Below are 19,863 nucleotides of genomic sequence, written 5' to 3'. Positions count from 1 at the left end.
GCCGCTGCCCAAGTGGTTCGCTACCCTAGGTGTTTCCGTAAAACTTAATGAACTCCACACTACGTGAGCAATAGCGTGGTTCAAAAAATCGTTTTTGCTCCACACCGCTTATTCGATTCCTACCCAGATTCTATGCCATCTCCCAAAATTTTAACTCATTCGGTTGAAAATTGAAACTGCACAAGCCCTTCAAAGTTTGTATGGGAATTACTATGGGAATACGATGTTTTTCATTCAATCGACCGTAGCATTCCCCCAAGTGCCCTAGTGGGTTAGTCGACTCTTGGTAATCCTAGACTACTCTATCACCTACAACTTTGCCGAAAACCGAATTCAAATCGGACGCCTCATTAATTAGTTATCGATTTTTATCCAACTGGACAAACTTTAACAGTGATCCTCCAGCTTCCCAGCAGGCAACATTGCTGCATATGGCGCCAAAGATAGCACACTGAAATCATGGCTACTATGTTTCGCTGCAAAATGCAGTGATGCCCACCGAATACTTTAACCATCATGACCAAAGATTTCGATTCTGGATAAAAATCGGTAACTAATTAATGAGGCCTCCCATTTGAATGCGGTCTTCGACAAAGTTGTAGCTGATAGAGTCGCCTAGAATCACCAAGGGTCGATTAACCCACAAGGACACTTGGGGGAATGTTACGGTCGATTGAATGAAAAACATCGTTTTCCCATAGTAATTCCCATACAAACTTTGAAGGGCTTGTGCAGTCTCAATTTCCAGCCGAATGAGCTCAAATTTTGGTAGAAGGTATATAATCTGGTTAGGAATCGAATAAGCGGTGTGGAGCAAAAACGATTTTTTGAACCACGCTAGTGAGCAATTACGTAACGCTCCAAAGAGGAAAAGGTTTTGTTGATATGTTCAGTTTTGACACATTGTAGTATGGTGTTTCAAGTAAAATGTCACGGATAACGTGAACTTATCATGCATGAAACTTCATGCATAAACTAAGTAACAATTTAAGGGAAGTGTGAGAGTCTAGTGTGGTTTTTCTTTTGAAACGAATAGGAAAGTAGTCAAAATATAAAAGCTTCCATGGTACATTATAAACATATTGTCTGAGAAGTATAGCTGTTATTTTTTATTACTTTTTAGTGAATTTTAAGTTACTGCCAATTCATCACAAAGGATAGCACAACTTCCTGACCACATTCAACTCAGCAAAAAGTTGTTAGGACGCAAATCGAACCCATTACAATCACATTATACATTGAACGTATTATCACCCTGGTCACGGTTGGTTGACAGTGGGCCAAAATACATAGAACCCCATGTGATAATTTTGAATATAGTTTGGCCATGCCTCAAATCTTGATTGTAATAAATATTATCGCTTCACTAAGCTTGAGGACAGTTTATATTAGGTTCTAACAAGGCTTCAACTACGTTCACATGCCCTAAATGTTCATTTGTTAAAAATAATACCTCTTCGAAACTAATTGCAAATTTGTCACCTCTTTTGATTCTGGTGCTTTTCATTCAAAGTGATATCATTTTCTCTATGTTTTGGTACTAAACAGCATATTCAATTGGAAACCAAAATGAAATTCACTACATAGTTGAATACTTTTCGTGTTTCAATGGAAAATTACCAAGACTTCGTAGAAATTATATGAAAAATGAATTTAAACTTCCTAGGTGGGCCAAAATACCTCCACTACCTTAAATGCTGTCATAGACATACGTACTATATTACACATACCTCAATGTAAGAAATTGATATTTTCAATCCTTTATTTACATGTAATGCTCATCAATTCATATTTGCTATCGTATCAAACAAGAAAACCACGATGAAACGTGATGCATTTCTCGTTGTAGAATATCGGTATAAATTGGAGCATACGAAATTGGTTTCTATGTATACAATACATATATAATTTTGGGAAAAACGTTAGAATAAACTTGGTTTATAATTATATGCAATGCAACTAAATAATTGTTTGACAATTTCATACAAAAATAATCAATGGCAGATAGTCTTCATAATATAGCTAAATCAATCAATCAAATAAAAATAAAGAAACAATACAGAATCCAAATATCCATACTTTTCCAATTTTTCAGTACTTTTTTTCATCAGAACTTAAAGCACACGCCGTTCCTTTGCTACGAAAGGCCATTAAAGTTTCTTTGATCATCAAAACACAGACATTACTAGATAAAGCAGCGAATCGGAATCTTAAATAATGGCAGCAGAAAACATCATCATTAGACTCCATCGTATTTGCATCGCCGCTGTGTTAATGTGTACCTACCAAGCGCAGCACCCATTGGCATTGTCCTGATGGCCCTAGGCCGGATTGCGCGCCAATTTCCAGACATAGCAATCAACAGCCGTATCAAGCACGCCAATTCCTGAGTCGGGATGTCCGCCTCCATCGCCGCCGCCGCTATTCCATCATCCTTGTCCCGCCATCATCGGGGAGGAATACCGTCTGACTGGCTGCCACCATGGTAACTATAAAAGTGCACCAGAAACCACCAGAGGTTTCACTCGTTCGTTGGTCGCCGTCGCGCGTGGTTCGGTTCGTTGGTTGAAAGGACTGTGTGTGCCCAGGATAAAAAAGTGCCAAGCCAAAAGGATACCTACTCAATCAGAGGATACCACAGCTAGCAGCAGTTTCAAAGGATAATTCACTAACTGGATGGGATTGAAGTGAAGTGACCCTGTCATTGACAACTGACAACTGTTGAATGTGTTACTTTAATGTGGTTGAAGAAAAAAAAAGTTAAAGCCATTGTGAAGCAACTGGAACGGTGTACAGAATAGTGACCTGTTGACTCCCTGGAGGGATTATATACAGCACACCGCAGCGCACCGGTTGGACGGTCGGTCACACCTTCACGAAAGCACATGTCGAGTAGCTAACTTGGTTGACTAACTGCCGACATACGTATGAGGAGCAACCGTAATCGTCGTTCAGCTGAGGTGTACAGTGTTTGACCAAATTGTGGGATTTGAAGATCCAATAGTGATGTTCCTAGTTGATACAGTGAAACTAAAGTCTGAACTGCTCATTAGTGCCGCCGATTTATAACTGTATTTACAAATAACCGTGCGTCTCCATGCTGCTTGAAGGATCTTACCGTTTCTAGTGAAGTACTGAATAGAAATAATCGTTTACTAAAACTAAATTTTAAATTGCCAACATTTTAGTGGATAAAATTTATGAAAAAATACCCAGTGGCTCAGTGAAGAATTACTACGACGAAAAGTTTCTGCTCTACTGTATTTTATATTTCATCGCGTTTTCGAAATCAGGGCAAAACTTTTCTCGAGTTTGAAAATGTTGTAACTAGTGAAATCATATTCTTCATATCTGGAATGAAGCAGTAAACATTGAACGCATATAAAATATCATCCAAATAATCATATAGTAAGAATGCATTTTTGACTTATTATTATTATTATTATTATTATTATTATTATTATTATTATTATTATTATTATTATTATTATTATTATTATTATTATTATTATTATTATTATTATTATTATTATTATTATTTTTTATTTTTTTTTCTTTATTATCGAGATTTCCAGCCCTCGGCTTGTTCATCTCGTACATTTTTGAGTTATTTCTCGTATAGATTCAGGAATAACAAAGTTTAAATGTTCTAAGCTCCATAAAAATAAGAAGTGTACCGTAAAGTGAACGAAAATTTTCTCAAGAGCATTAAAAATAACTTGATTCAACTTTCAAGTAATTTTATTACTGAATAAATCCTTGGAAAAAGGAATAGCAGTATTGAATTTCCAAAAATAATCAATATACTGGGACTTCAATATGGAATAGACTGTCCCAAAAAATTAATGTTCATAAAGTCAAGGTGCTCAACCCTTAAATGGAAGATATGCATATTTGAAGCATTTTTGTAGAACATTTCGATTTTCTTAAAAATCATTTAGAGGTTTGGCTAGGGCGATTTTTAAAAAATGGCCCTTTTTTATGAAAAGTCTTACAAAAATCATTCTTTCGTAATATTTTTTTCAATATTTTTGTATTTTTTTGTCTTCGATTTTATCATACAGACAGATTAAAACTTACTAGCTAATCTTATTTCTAAACAAATTCCTCGACATATCAAAATAGACAAACACTTCGTTGAAATGACGACAACAAACATCAAAGGGATTATTCTGTCCATATAGGGTGCGGTGCCTCGGTAAACGAAGAAAATCAGCTCGTCTCGTTGATCGGAAAGGGGCGTTCAACTGGATTTTGCCAAGCAAATCTGAACAGTCGATGTTATTTTGCAAAATGTCGAAAATGAAAAGGCGTTGCAGTAGTATCCTTCTATCCGCTAAGGTCGGCAGGTGCACTAACGCGCAGCGATGCTCGTATGGCGGCAGTCTTAAAGGATCGTTCCATGGTAACCGCCGGAGTGCAAACCGCAAGAAATTCCGCTGGATTCGCTCCATCCAATTGCACTGTACAGCATGATAAGGCGCCCACACCAGCACACCATATTCCAGTATACTGCGCACCAGCGCGCAATATAGTGTTTTCAGGCAATATACATCTTCAAACTGTTTAGCATTTCGTTTGATGAATCCGAGCATAGCGTATGCCTTAGCGGTTGTTGAAGCTACCTGTTCAGCAAAATTGAGCTTGTGGTCAAGTAACACACCGAGATCTCTGACAGTGTTGACTCTAGATATTGTGCTGTCTGACATTTTATACTGGAACATAGTTGGGTTGTGAGTGCGACTGAACGTAATTACTTTACTATATTTACTAGGTTTAATCACCGCATGACTTTATCATAATTAATTTTAATTGGCTTTTTTCGGTGATACGAATACTACTCGAAGTAAGAGGGAGTAAGGAAAGTAATGAAAGAATACGGTGGATAGATACGCAAGCGAGCGATAAGAGAAATTGAACAGAAATTGAAATTAACAGAGGGCCATTGTTTGAGCAACACAATCACAACGACGATCTTCTTGCCATGCGTTCTCGAGTTGAACGGCCAGGTAATAGTAGTTAGATGTATACTACTATCCCCAGACAGGCAAAAAGATCGTGGTTGTGATCTGTTAAATGTTGCTCGGCGGTATTTTCGGTTCTATCGATCGGTGGTACAATAGGAGCATGCGAGATGAAAACGCGAAAAAATCTAATAAGTAACGTTCGCTCGACATGAATCTCTGAACAAGTACCACCGATCGATAGAACCGAAAATACCGCCGAGCAACATTTAACAGATCACAACCACGATCTTTTTGCCTGTCTGGGGATAGTAGTATACATCTAACTACTATTACCTGGCCGTTCAACTCGAGAACGCATGGCAAGAAGATCGTCGTTGTGATTGTGTTGCTCAAACAATGGCCCTCTGTTAATTTCAATTTCTGTTCAATTTCTCTTATCGCTCGCTTGCGTATCTATCCACCGTATTCTTTCATTACTTTCCTTACTCCCTCTTACTTCGAGTAGTATTCGTATCACCGAAAAAAGCCAATTAAAATTAATTATGGTAATTACATTACATTTGCGAATGTTCACTTCCATTCCGTTTAGCGTACACCAGTTCTGCAGAACGCCAATGTCGCTCTGAATAGCGCAGCAATCAACTAATGATGAAATTACTCGAAAAAATTTCAAATCATCGGCAAACATTAGCTTGGGAGATTTGATCGTTTGGCAGAGATCATTAACGAACAGTACCAACAATAAGGGGCCTAGATGACTTCCCTGCGGTACACCAGACGTAATTTCGAACGGGTCCGATTTCAATCCATCTAGACGTAAAAATACTAGATTCAATATTTTTGTATTTTTCTATGGCCCTCTAGGCTTTCTAGAAGGGTATAGTTTTTTAGAAATATTGCGATGCGAGAATTTTTCATCTAAATTTGATAAAAAAAATACCTACACAATTTTTTTATTTTTAGCCTGGGATATTTATCTGATAATACTATTTGTATACGTTATTTCTCTAAAAAAAAGATTTAAAATATCTTGTCAAGAAACTAAGATATTACGCTTTCAGTGAATGGACAATATTTCAATTTTTTGCTAATCTTTCTATATTTGGAATATTATAAGAAGGTCTTTGTGACACTCTAATGTACTCTAATATGGAATGTTGTATGCGTGTTCTTAAAATTTGCACACATCCCAAATTTTGTGAATTGCGCTTTCTTCGATTTTTTTTGTTCTCGCAAATATGTATATATATTATTTCCCACAATTCTTATGATGTAGGGGTACTTATGTATTTTCGGCAGTTTTGTTCTTCTTGTCATGGGTGATTTGTTAAAACCTGTTGAACTCAGAATTGACAGAGTGCTCCTTCAAATCATGATTACCCAAATAAAAAATACATATAGTTAAATATTCGCATGCTTTTCCTCAAATTGGGCATGTTTTTAATTTATCGTCGACGTAGTTATAGCATGGAATGGAATCGTGGATATTTAAAGCAGAACGTCAAAGTTTGGCCATAAAATAGACGTTTTTGGGGATCGACCATTCTATAAATGTTAGGGAAGTAGAACAGTATTCGTTTTGAACCTAAATTTTAAATTAAAAAAAAAATACAAAAAAAAATGTTTTGCGATGCAGTCAACCAATTTTCAATCTTTGTACTTGAGTAAAAAGCTGTGTATAGTACGTTCCGTTTGCGATCATCTGAATTCAATTCTTATGTCAAATAGACGGAACTCGAAACTTTTGTTTTTTTTTTCTGTTTTTATTAAGGTGTATTTAATAAAACCAAAAAAAAACAAAAAAATCGAGTTCCGTCTTAACAACTCGAAACTTTTGTGAGTACATTGGTATATTGTTTTGTGAAGCGAACATATTGTGATAAGTGCATACTTTCCACGTTGAGGACCTGACAGCGAATCCCAACCCGTATGAAATTACATTATGTAAATTTGGAAGAGGTAAAACAGGATCAGGCTTCTTAAAGAAAAAACAAAACTATTCAAAACACTTCTTAGCGAATGCAGAACCTTTCGTTCATTACTGAGGTATGTTGTGCATCTTCCTTCAAACAAAAGCTGAGAGCTCAGCGACTTCATTTACCTTTTGAAGATAATACATGTATTGTATATGGAGACACTTCCACAACCATCGTTACCCTTCTTAGAGATTTTTTTAAAGATGATTTAGTCAAAAACATAAAAAATAACGTTCCTAATGAAGATCCTAGATCAATTTCCAACTAAAATTGTGAATGTGATCTTAATACCAGTTTTTAATATAATTCATGACGGGAATCAATGTGGCAATTCTGGCAGAATTCATATGTAGACCCTTTCGAGCATATAAATGGGTGCCTGGAGAGGCTATTTTGAAAAAATGTAATTCATTGGAGAGGATGAGTGTATTTTATACATTTCCTAAAATAATTCATGTTAGAAAATTTTAGAAAAATGGGAAATGTTTGCTTGTGGAACTCGTTTAGATATTTGTCACAAGACAGGATAGTAAGTCACTTTTAGTGATTTCTTTAAATTTGGTCACTATCATCGTTGCTTTAAAGTCTTTATCTCAGGACATTTCAGCAAAAACACTTTTTCTGAAATGAATTATGTTTAACAATTTTTAATTCGAAAAACAAATTTGTCAAAGATAACGTTCTTATGAGATAAGTAAATTTACCCCGACGTTTATTTTGAAAAAGCTATTTTTTTCCAATTTTAATCTAAATCTATGAACTAGAAAGAAAATCCTAATGTTAATTTCAGAAGGTACGGAACTCCATAATATTTATTGCCTTTGTCGTACACTAAGTGTACTGGAAAGGCTATATGTTCACTCGAAAAATGATTTTTCGAAAAAAGGCTCGGAGGTTCAAGTCGAATTATCCAATCGACTCCGTTCGATTATTTGAGATGATGTCTGTGTTTTTTTTCCTTCTTAACCATAGGGGGATAATCTGCTTAACAGACACCCTTACAGGAAGGTTAGGGTAGTGTGGGGCTGAGGCCATCTTCTACAGCAAAAGTAAAAGCCAGGATTACTCTCTCCTCGTATCCACTAACCCATTCCTATGGTCGCCAAACCCTACGTCTCTCCGGAACCACCAAGAAGGTATTGCTTCAGAGAGATGATGTCTGTATGTTTGTATGTATGTGTGTATGTATGTCTGAGAGCAAAATAAGTTCACTTACTTTTAGCGCACTTCCCATTGGTCGATTTTTTCGTATTATAGCTCGAATCGAACCGGAATCGCACTGTTGCTATTGAAAATGATCCGGATCGGTCAAGGCGTTTCGGTGTTATGACCATTTCCGTGATCCGGACCAGCCCGCACCAGTAGAACTGGCCGTACATAAAACTGAACCAAGCCCCATCATGCAACATATCAAACTTCGATGATTTTTGTAACCTTTAGCATGGTTGACGAATTTTGTGCGGAAATCAACACTGAAGAATTTCTTGCCTTCACGATGCCCGCCCAAAATTCAAGATGGCAGCCTAATGTTTAAGATGGTGGCTTCAAATTCAAGATTGTGGCTGTTTAATGGTTGTTGTTTGTTTGTTTATTACCTGGGATTTTAACCTTTTATGGGTCATTCATCCCGTAGGTCTGTTTAATGGTGTTTTTGGTACTAAAATCATTGAATATGACTATTGACTATATTTGGTATGAGGAAGAAGTCTGGACTCCAAAAATGGCGACCAGAATATCCAAGATGCCGGTCTAAAATCCAAGATGGCGACTGTTTTTAAGTTTCAACTAGCTCAGGGCTTACGTTCTCAGGGTCGATCGCATTACTTTCTTGGGGTATACTTACGACACCATGGCCAAAGGAACAACGAGCAACGCCATAGGAAAATCAAGTCCTTTTTCCTAGAAATAACTTACGCATCACAAGAGAAGCTATGCTTATACATATTAATTTAAGGAAAGATACATTGAATAACACTGAGCGAAAAATTCACTTAAATTCTACTGGAAATCTTAAGTAGATTTTTTCCATCTAACTTAACATTTGAAACTTACATGATTAGTATGTAAAAATATTTTACTGAAAAAAATCTTTAAAATTTAAGTGAAATTTTCCACTGCCAAATCATATGAATTTAAAATATTTTTTTAGTATAATTTTACTAGTTCTAGCTATTATTATAATTTTATATTAAGGTAAATTCAAAAATTTGGTTCGTCTCCGTGCCATCGGAGACCACCAAATGGTTCCTTTGATAAAGAGGAACATCTGAATTCACAGAACATATTGTCATCATCACACTCATGCATGGTTCGTTAGTGATGGGTGACAACTACATGCTTCTATTTTGCATACTCTCGACTGCAGTAAAATCCATTTGAAAACCATATACAATTTAAAATACGATACAGTGCGAAATTTCCAATAACTTTTCTTTGGAGATTCACTATACTTTCAAGCGGGTTTCACTTAACTCATGTAAACTCACTGAAAAATTCATTTTCGAAGGGTTACTTGACTTTTTCCAGTGAAATTAAAATGAAATTTCCTCTCAGTGAAGGGTGGAGGAGTTCGTTGCGGCCGATGCACAGTGGTACCGCCATAGGCCAAAAATCGAAAAATTGATTGTCTAATTTATGAGTTTGTATAATTTTTATAAATCAATAATGTTCCCAAGAATGCAGAAAATCCATTTTTATGTAAGTTTCTGTTGGATATTTTACATAAGAGCGTGGGTACTGTTATGCAATTTTATATTCTTTAAATTTGTCGAAAAATCACATGACTTTTGAGTTGTACTCCTCGTCTTCGTATAACAAAAGCAAGTAGATTTTCAATTGGTTTTCAACGCAGAGAATCAGAATAGATGTTTATCTTCCAATTCGAAGCGCTAAAAACCGGATCTGGATGTTTTTGGAGCAATGGGGATGTGAGTAATAGGCACATAATTTTACCAATAAAATATATACATAATAAAAATTCATGTAACATTTCAAACATGTTCTTAACCACATTTAATCAATCGTCCGCCAGCAAATGATCAGATTTGAGTAGGAGAATCAATCTGTGAAGGTTGTAGCTGCAAATATCTGCATACAAGCTTGCAGGATGTATTGGAAGTTACCCGTTATTTTTATAAAAAAATATGTATTAAAATAACTACAAAATTATATATATACTAGTTTTTCTGAAATTGTCTGAAATGCGTACCAAAATGACAGAAATTTTTACAGGAGATATTTCAAAGCTTTTTACAATAATTGAGGGATATTTTATTTGAAAACCATCTTTGAAAATGTTTTTTTTTTAATTATGGAAAAAAAATACACTTCTGGAAGAATTGAGGTATTCATACCTCAATAGTTGCATAACAACCATTCTTATTTGGCCTCGTCAAAACTTACCTCTGTAATTGTCGAATTTGATAAGAAGTTTTGCATTTGCTGTCAACATTTAAAAAATTTCCTCAAAATCCATTCAGTACCTAATACTGTAGTGCTGGAAGAAAATGGAGTAAATACGCTCTTTTTGTAATATTTACTGTTGCCGCCGAACGCTTGAACGTGGAGATAATCGACATCCCTATCGCCGGTTGACAAACGTCATGACAACAGCGGTGAAGTTTAGCTGACGTCTGCGATCGAGAAACAAAAGACGAAGATAAACTAAAAAGTGAAACACACGTTTTCGTTGAATTTATATAAAATTAATGAATTCTCTCTATTTTTCTATTTGAATTAAATTTATTCTCCTAAAATTGTTTTTTAAGTACGTGAGTAAATAGCTAACACAATTGAATTCAAGCTGACTATACTCTATTTGCGCTGTAGGCTGAAATAGCAACCGGAGAATCATCTACTTGTTCGGTCGAATCTAGAACTTTAAGAAACCATAAATGTGAGTACTAAATGATAAAAAACAAAAATTTGTATCCTAAATTTCAAATAAACATCCACAGTTTTGAGCTGCGTGATTATTCAACTGCTCCAAGAACTTGTTTCTTTTCCGACCCGAACAAATCTCAAAAATTTATGAGATGTCGTCTGATGAGGAGAGTGGACATAACCCCAACGAAACCGGCTATGACTGCGCACTTTGTGAGGAACCGAATCATGCCGACGGTAACATGGTCTACTGCCGCAGGTGTAGCCGATGGTTCCATTTCAAGTGTGCTAAAGTGACCGAGGCGGTCAAAGATATGACTTGGAGCTGCGAAGACTGTCGACATGTCGGAGGTGCTTCCAATGTGACAGAGAGCATCGTAGAAGTGACTAACTCGACAGGTGATGCCAAATCCCCCGACGCTGTGGGCCCGAAGTCGCCGTCCCAGACTACAACGGAGGATAGAGTGCAAGATGAGGGATCCGATAAGCAAGACGAGGCCGACGTACAGCTTCAGCGCGAACTGGAGCAGATGCGGAAGAACTTTCTTCGGCAAATGCAACGAGAGAACGAGAAACGCATGATGCAGTTGGCTTTGGAACGCGAAATGCTCCAAATGAGGAAGGATGCCGAAGCAGAATTTCGAAAGCAAAGGATTGAGTTATACAAGGAGTTCCAATTCGAGGAAGCGCCCCTCGACGGCGAAGAGAATGCTATCGGTGGCGTTTCCGAGCAAAATCGTGAGCCAGCTCTGGCGGAAATGGCAAGAGTGTGGACGGATAATCAGCCAATCACCGCAGGTCAAAATAAGCCTGTCCATGATATCCGGGGAGCCTATCCCAAAAATTCCACGCCCAATAATGCCACACGGCTCGGCAACATCAGAAACACTGAGCAACCGTTTCCGTCGATTCTCGAGGATGAAACGCCGCTTCGAAATCCTCAATTACCATTCACCAAGGTAGACAAGCCTGCCGTGCAGCCTCTGCCTGTGAATCGACTAAATAATCCTCAAGTAAGTAACGCTTTCCGCAGTTTCGCAATCCCTCCGGGGGCTCCCGTTGTATTTCGAAGTCAATTAGATCAGCCGTCCCAGCACCTCCCTGTACCGGAGGCAGAGCCGGAGCTGACGAAATCTCAAATAGCTGCACGGAAAGGACCGTTTTCGAAGCTGCCAATTTTCACAGGACGTCCAGAAGAGTGGCCCCTCTTCGTGAGCAGTTTTAACAATGGAAACAGAGCGTGCAACTGGTCCAATCTTGAAAACCTCGGGAGACTTCAGGAGAGCATCAAAGGGCCGGCTTTGGAGGCAGTAAGAAGTCGACTCCTCCTGCCGGAGTCGGTTCCACAGGTAATTGAAACGCTTCGGCGTCTTTATGGGAGGCCCGAACAGCTCCTTCATTCGCTTATGCAGAAGGCGCGCAAAGCAGAATCACCCCGTGTCGATCGCCTCGCGAGCTTTATTAGTTATGGCATGGTCGTTCAACAACTCTGTGACCATCTGGTAGCCTCTGGACTCGTGGACCATTTGGTGAACCCTATGCTCATCACTGAGTTGGTGGAAAAGTTACCACCCAGCACTAAACTAGAATGGGTAAGGTATAAGCGCCAGCAAAATGCAGTTACGTTGAGCACATTTTCGGATTTCCTGTCCGGAATAGTATCGGAAGCATCTGAAGTCACCCTTTATATGGACAGTACTACAGAAGCCCGTTCCAACCGGAACAGAAAGGAGAAACAGCGGAATGATAAGAACGAAGGTTTCCTGAACACACACGTGGGAATCGAACAATCTTCTCATCAACCGAAGGGACTGCAAAAGAGCGACGGTCAGTTCCCAAGCCGAAAGCCGTGCCGCGGTTGCGATCGGACAGATCATCGCACCCGATTCTGTGACGAATTCAAGAAACTGGCCTTGGAAGAGCGGATCAAGATAGCTGAAAAGTGGAAACTTTGTCAGTTGTGCCTTAACGAACACGGACAATCTCGCTGCCGTTTCAAGAATCACTGCTCCGTTGGGGACTGCAAAGACCGTCATCATCCCCTTCTCCATCCCTCCGATCCAGTTGCAACTTTATCGACGAGCTGTAACGTGCACAACTCGGACCAACATCCAGTAATCTTTCGCATGGTGCCCATCAAGCTCCACAACGGTAAGCGTACGCTGGATGTAATCGCTTTCTTAGATGAAGGATCTTCGTACTCGTTGATTGAAAGCAGCGTTGCCGAGGAGATGAAGCTAGGTGGTTTGTGGAGGCCGATACTCGTGAAGTGGACGGCGGGCATGAGTCGTCTGGAACGTGACTCCAGATGCGTCAATGTGTCAGTTTCGGCCAAGGGTTCTAATGAGAAGCTCTTGCTTCGCAACGTCCATACAGTTCAGAAACTGCAATTACCGGAACAGAGAATAAAGTTCGCTGAAATCACGGCCCGATTCAAGCATCTCAAGGGATTACCAGTTGCAGACTGCCAGAACGGTCCGCCTAGGATTCTCATCGGTCTCAAACACCTTCATGTGTACGCACCTCTCGAGTCTCGTGTCGGCCAACCTGGTGAGCCAATCGGGGTTCGAACGAGACTTGGGTGGACAATCTACGGCCCACAAGGAAACGCTGAAGAGTCGGTCGGGTTTGCTGGTCACCATACATCAGGTGAGTTGACAGATCAAGCTTTACACGAGCTCCTTCGAAGACACTTCACGCTGGAAGAGTCTGGGGTCTCAGTTACTGTTCTTCCCGAATCTGCCGAAGACCGCAGGGCTCGGGAAATGCTGGAGAAGACTACCGTTCGTGTTGGCGAACGATTTGAATCTGGCCTTTTGTGGAAGGACGATCATCCGCAGCTACCAGACAGCTTCCCAATGGCGCTCAAGCGGATGAAAAACTTGGAGCGCAAATTAGTCAACAATCCTGAACTGCGAGAAAATGTAGAGAAACAAATCGAGGAATATCAGCGTAAAGGTTACGCCCACGTCGCTACACCGGAGGAACTTGCAGCCGCTGAATCAGGAAGGGTTTGGTATCTTCCTCTAAACGTAGTCCAGCACCCGAAGAAACCCGGAAAAATACGACTGGTGTGGGACGCTGCGGCGTGCGTTCAAGGAAAATCACTGAACAGTGAACTGCTGAAGGGACCTGACCTTCTCACGAGTCTACCGACAGTAATATGCCATTTCCGGGAGCGACCAGTCGCCTTTGGCGGCGACATCATGGAGATGTACCATCAGGTACAGATCCGTCCAAACGATAGGTCTGCCCAGAGGTTTTTGTTCCGCCCGAATGGTTCGGGTCCCCCAATAGTCTTCACCATGGACGTAGCTACATTCGGCTCGACATGCTCGCCTAGTACTGCCCAGTACGTCAAAAACTACAACGCAAAGGAATTTGCTGATCAGTTTCCTGACGCAGTCGAGGCCATTATTAAAAAACACTATGTGGACGATTATTTCGATTCCACCGAGACGGTCGAGCAAGCCATCACTCGAGCTCGTGAGGTAGCTTTCATTCACGCCAAAGCGGGATTCAAAATCAGGAATTGGGTCTCAAACAGCTTCGAATTTCTACGGCACTTTGGCGAGAACGATGCCGGTCAAGTAATTCACTTCAATAGTGATAAAATCACAGGCACTGAGAGGGTGCTGGGAATGTCGTGGGATACCGTGAATGATGTCTTCCAATTTTCCACAAAATTCCGCGATGATCTTGAGCCTTTTATGATGGGGGAACGACAGCCGAGCAAACGAAATGCGCTGAGCTGTATTATGAGCTTTTTTGACCCCCTCGGCTTGCTGGCGTTGTACGTTGTCCATGGGAAAATGATCATTCAAGGTCTCTGGCGAAATGGATGTTCGTGGGACCAGACCATCGATGGAGAATCTTTGAAGAAGTGGTCACGATGGATAGCACTTTTACCACAGGTAGAGGCCATGAGAATTCCTCGCTGTTATTTTTCCTCTGCTGACCCGTTGGACTACGATAATCTTCAGCTCCACGTGTTCACAGACGCTAGCGAAGACGCATTTGGCTGCGTCGCATATTTTCGTATTTTGGTCAAAGGAAGACCTAGATGCGCGCTCGTATCAGCGAAGTCAAAGGTGGCTCCTTTGCAACACTTGTCTATCCCTCGGCTAGAATTGCAAGCGGCGGTGTTGGGGTCTAGGCTTGCGGCTACAGTAAAGGAAAACCATTCCCTTGAAGTGAAACAACTGTTCCTGTGGACGGATTCTCGTACGGTCCTTTCCTGGATACGTTCGGACCACAAGAGGTACAAGCAATTCGTGGCGCATCGCATCGGTGAAATCCTGAGCATTACAAGCGTTGGCGACTGGCGCTGGGTCCCAACCAAGAGCAACGTAGCTGATGTGCTGACCAAGTGGGCAAACGGTCCGCCTCTAGAATCCAACGGAAGGTGGGTTAATGGACCAGAGTTTCTGTATCACCCGGAAGAAGAATGGCCCCTAAGCGAAATGCCAGCACCAAATGTGGAGGAAGAACTGCGGGCGTATTTTCTGCTTCACGAAATCAGTTTCTCAACTTCTATAATAGACACCACCCGGTTCTCTCGCTGGAACAGGCTGGTAAGATGCGTTAATTGCGTATTTCGGTTCATCTCGAACTGCAGGAGGAAGAAAAGAGGATTGCCGATCGAAACACTTCGGGTTCCGGCCAAAATGAGTCAACTGGTGAGAGCATCGATTCCAGCCGTTCAACTACCATTCGTAAGCGAGGAGTACCTGAATGCAGAAAACTACCTATGGAGAATGGCCCAGCAAGACGAATTTGGCGATGAAGTCAAGACCCTTTTGAAGAATCGTCAACTACCACAGCACAAGCAGCACTCCATCGATCGAAATAGCGTACTCTACAAATTGTCCCCTTTCTTGGACGATGCTGGAGTGATTCGAATGGAAGGAAGAACGGTACAAGCGGACTTCATTCCCTTCGAGCAACGGTGCCCAATAGTACTTCCTAAAGGGCATGATATCACCACCAAGCTTCTTGCGCACTACCACCATAATTTCGGCCATGCCAACCGAGAGACGGTGGTGAATGAAATCAGGCAACGGTTCTTCATCCAGAATCTTCGAGCAGCAGTACTGCAAGTCATAAAAGGTTGCGCGTGGTGTAAAGTTCACAAATGTCGGCCGACTTTCCCCAGGATGGCCCCGTTACCAGTCCACCGCATCACACCACAATTACGTCCGTTTAGTTTCGTGGGGGTTGATTATTTCGGCCCGGTGACTGTCTCGGTTGGACGGCGCTCGGAAAAGAGGTGGATTTGTCTATTCACATGCTTGGTGACTAGAGCAATTCACATGGAGGTTGCACACAGTCTAAGCAGTCAGTCGTGTATTATGGCCATTCGTCGATTCAGTTGTAGAAGAGGTGCCCCAAAGCATTTTTTCTCGGACAATGGCACAAATTTTCAGGCGGCTAGCAAGGAAATCATCGGAGACGTTCGCCAAATTGTTTTAGAGTGCGCAGAAGTCTTTACCGACGCCAGAACCCGTTGGAGCTTCAACCCGCCCTCAGCACCCCACATGGGCGGTAGCTGGGAGCGCTTGGTCAGGTCTGCAAAGGAAGCTATGAAGGCACTGCACGATGGACGTAAACTTTCAGATGAAATTCTTCTCACGGTATTGGCCGAGGCTGAGGACATGGTAAATTCGAGGCCCCTCACATACGTTCCACAAGAGTCAGCGGAAATTGAAGCTCTCACACCGAACCACTTTCTTCGTGGACTGCCTGCCGGGGAGCGCGAAGTGGTCAACATGCCAACCAGTTCTGCAGAAGCATTGAGGGACAACTACAAGAGGTCTCAGGAGTTAGCGGATATGCTATGGAAAAGATGGCTGAAAGAGTACATCCCAACGGTCAATCTACGGACTAAGTGGCACGAGGAGCAAGAAGCAATTAGGGAAGGCGAGTTAGTGTACATAGCAGATGGGAACAACCGTCGCACTTGGATCCGTGGAATCGTGGAGAAGCTGATTAGAGGTATTGATGGTAGAGTGCGACAGGTCATGGTAAGAACGGCGAAAGGATTATATCGACGACCGGTAGCCAAGCTTGCGGTAATGGAACTTCGTAGTAAATCTGGTCGGATTCCAGGCCCTGAACCAGAGTTACGGGAGGGGGAGATGTTGCCGCCGAACGCTTGAACGTGGAGATAATCGACATCCCTATCGCCGGTTGACAAACGTCATGACAACAGCGGTGAAGTTTAGCTGACGTCTGCGATCGAGAAACAAAAGACGAAGATAAACTAAAAAGTGAAACACACGTTTTCGTTGAATTTATATAAAATTAATGAATTCTCTCTATTTTTCTATTTAAATTAAATTTATTCTCCTAAAATTGTTTTTTAAGTACGTGAGTAAATAGCTAACACAATTGAATTCAAGCTGACTATACTCTATTTGCGCTGTAGGCTGAAATAGCAACCGGAGAATCATCTACTTGTTCGGTCGAATCTAGAACTTTAAGAAACCATAAATGTGAGTACTAAATGATAAAAAACAAAAATTTGTATCCTAAATTTCAAATAAACATCCACAGTTTTGAGCTGCGTGATTATTCAACTGCTCCAAGAACTTGTTTCTTTTCCGACCCGAACATTTACTAAAAGAGCGTATTTACTCCTCATATTCCCTTCCCAAATAGGAATATTTGATAAATTCATAAGCGTTAAATCTTAGTCTACAAATTGATTTCTTTTAAAATAGCAGGCGCTGATTAAATTGCAATGACGAAGGGTATTTGTATATATTTTTATTAGGTTAGAGCTATACATGATTAAAATTCCATGTAGGGGTGGTGGGGGTAAAGTGGACAGGTGGGGTAAAATGGACAGGGTACAGTTTCATGACTTTTATTGTTTTTCAAAATGTTTTAACGATTGAAGCTTATGCCTAAGCATGTTTCATTATACTTTTGCTGATCTTGAACATTAAAATCAAATAAACCTCTTCAAGATGACAAAAACTTTAAAAATCACGTGAAAAATCGGAAATGATGTAAAATCTGCTTATCATTGCTAAGGTTTTCTCGTAAGTTATTTTCAAATTATTACAAGTTTTACACCCTTAACCAATAAAGTCCATGTAGAAGAGTATATTTGACCTTAAAAAAATTTTAGTTTTCTAAAAAAAAATTTTTTTGAAATAATTTTAACAAAATCAGACCGTGGGGGTAAAATGGACAATCGGTTCAAATTTCACCAAAAATTCATATATATTTTTTAAACTTCAGAATCATCAGCCGTCATACCTATCGTGAGATAGTTGAAGTAAAAAGATATAAAAAAATATTTTATATCAACGAAATATAATTTTCATCCAAAACAGTGCTTGTTTTTTACACTGTTTTTACAATAATTTTTTGAGAGTGTTTCAAAGTTTGTTTTAAAAGTTTGAATACAACAAAATAAAGGTATCGTATGAAATTTGATAGTTTGTATTTAAAAACATAGAAATAATATGCTGTTATATAACTTTTACCGACTTGTTCATTTTACCCCATCAATTGTCCATTTTACCCCCACCAATTTTTTTCACGCTAGAGTATATCATGTTGCTCGGAAAAGCAGATGGATTTGGCCGCATTTCCGCGGGAAACGACCAAAATGCTTAAGTTGTCCACTTTACCCCCACCACCCCTACTATATTACTGGATAGCAGTTGCAATGCAATTGTAAAAAACAAATACGACTGGACAGATACTTGAATCTTGTTTGTTGAGCAAAACGCAGGCCCATGATATAACTGTGTAAAGCAATATTTGTATGGTTGAAAAATTTCCTTTTACGTACGTTTTGTGAATTAGTTCTGAATATTTGTTTGAAATAATTTCAGAAGTAATTGATTCTGTAATTGAACTATTTTTACTATTGTTTCAGAATTCTCGCTTTTGGGCATTAGGTACTGTAGTTATACATACTAATTCGATATGTGATGATTTTTTCTGTGTTTCGACAATGCAAACTACCTTATTTCTGAAAAAAATATTCAGTTTCATATATTTATTTTATTGCAGTAGAAATAGAACCTACTAATAAAATTACAATTATAATGCTATAGGGTGTCCCAGAAAGTATGGGCACAACTTTGCAACTCTGCCATTTGGGAATGGATGCATAAACAAACTTTGTTTTCACACATATTCTGCCTCAATACATTGACATCAAATGCCAATGATTAAAATTTGCATTTTATACTTCATTTGGATGTGATGGAGCATTCCCTAAAAGACCTTTTAAAGCTTTTGCACAAATTGCTATATTTTTCAATCACGTCGCTTAACAAATTCTTTTCTACGTATGAAATTAAGCTCGATAAAAATTTCAAAAAATAAATCCGTGTATTTATACATGCGTATCTATTATACAACCCTTAGTTTGAATTGAAAACATATATTTTTGAACCTGAAAAATGAATTCAAACACAAAAATCGATATTTATGAAAACCCGTTTTTCTAATAGTTGACAACAAGCTTCTGAATATATATCACAGCATGCAGAAATATACAATTTAATTTTATGAAGAGTAAAATATTTGCTTTAGCTTCATAAAGCGTAGATTAAATTATTTTAATTCTTGTTAAAACATGCTCTAAAACTCAAATGTCTGTGTGCGTATCTTATCCTAAAATAGAAAAGGAGAATTTTTCAGTTTTCTCAAAATTTTAAAATACCCGTAGTCCGTACGCACAGGCAAAACATATTTTTATAAAAAGTTCAAATAAACCATCTGAGGAAACATGTTTTCGAATATATCATGCGAAAAAAATTGGAAAAAAATGTTTCGAATTTGGGTATTAGGCAAAACCATAAAAAAAGTAGTTTGTGCAGAAGTTTTAAAAGTTGATTTTTCATTTTAAACATTCTGCATACAAAAACCCTTTTTAATGTATAAACTCTTTACAGGTATCAATGAAAATACTTTGAATAAAAATACAAAAATATAAAAATTGTTGTTTGTTAAGAAAATGATTGTATTTTCGCTATTCAAAGTTGTGCCCATACTTTCTGGGACACCCTATA

At 39.4% G+C, this 19,863-nt stretch overlaps 1 protein-coding gene across 1 annotated transcript; it reads left to right on the top strand.

Annotated features, from left to right (window-relative positions):
• The first annotated feature begins 10,977 nt into the window (after window positions 1-10,977).
• On the top strand, window positions 10,978-16,983 carry LOC134286231 (uncharacterized). The gene has a single exon (XM_062847816.1). The coding sequence runs from the start codon at window positions 10,978-10,980 to the stop codon at window positions 16,981-16,983; it is 6,006 nt and encodes a 2,001-aa protein (XP_062703800.1).
• The last annotated feature ends 2,880 nt before the right edge of the window (window positions 16,984-19,863 follow it).

Source organism: Aedes albopictus, chromosome 2 (assembly GCF_035046485.1).
Source record: "Aedes albopictus strain Foshan chromosome 2, AalbF5, whole genome shotgun sequence".
Lineage (NCBI taxonomy): Eukaryota > Metazoa > Arthropoda > Insecta > Diptera > Culicidae > Aedes > Aedes albopictus.
The sequence above is the reverse complement of the archived record's forward strand: the minus strand, read 5'-3'. Positions and strand labels throughout refer to the sequence as shown.

Excerpts from the sequence above, each read along its gene's own strand:
- LOC134286231 (XM_062847816.1), top strand. The coding sequence starts at position 10,978 with ATGTCGTCTGATGAGGAGAGTGGACATAACCCCAACGAAACCGGCTAT.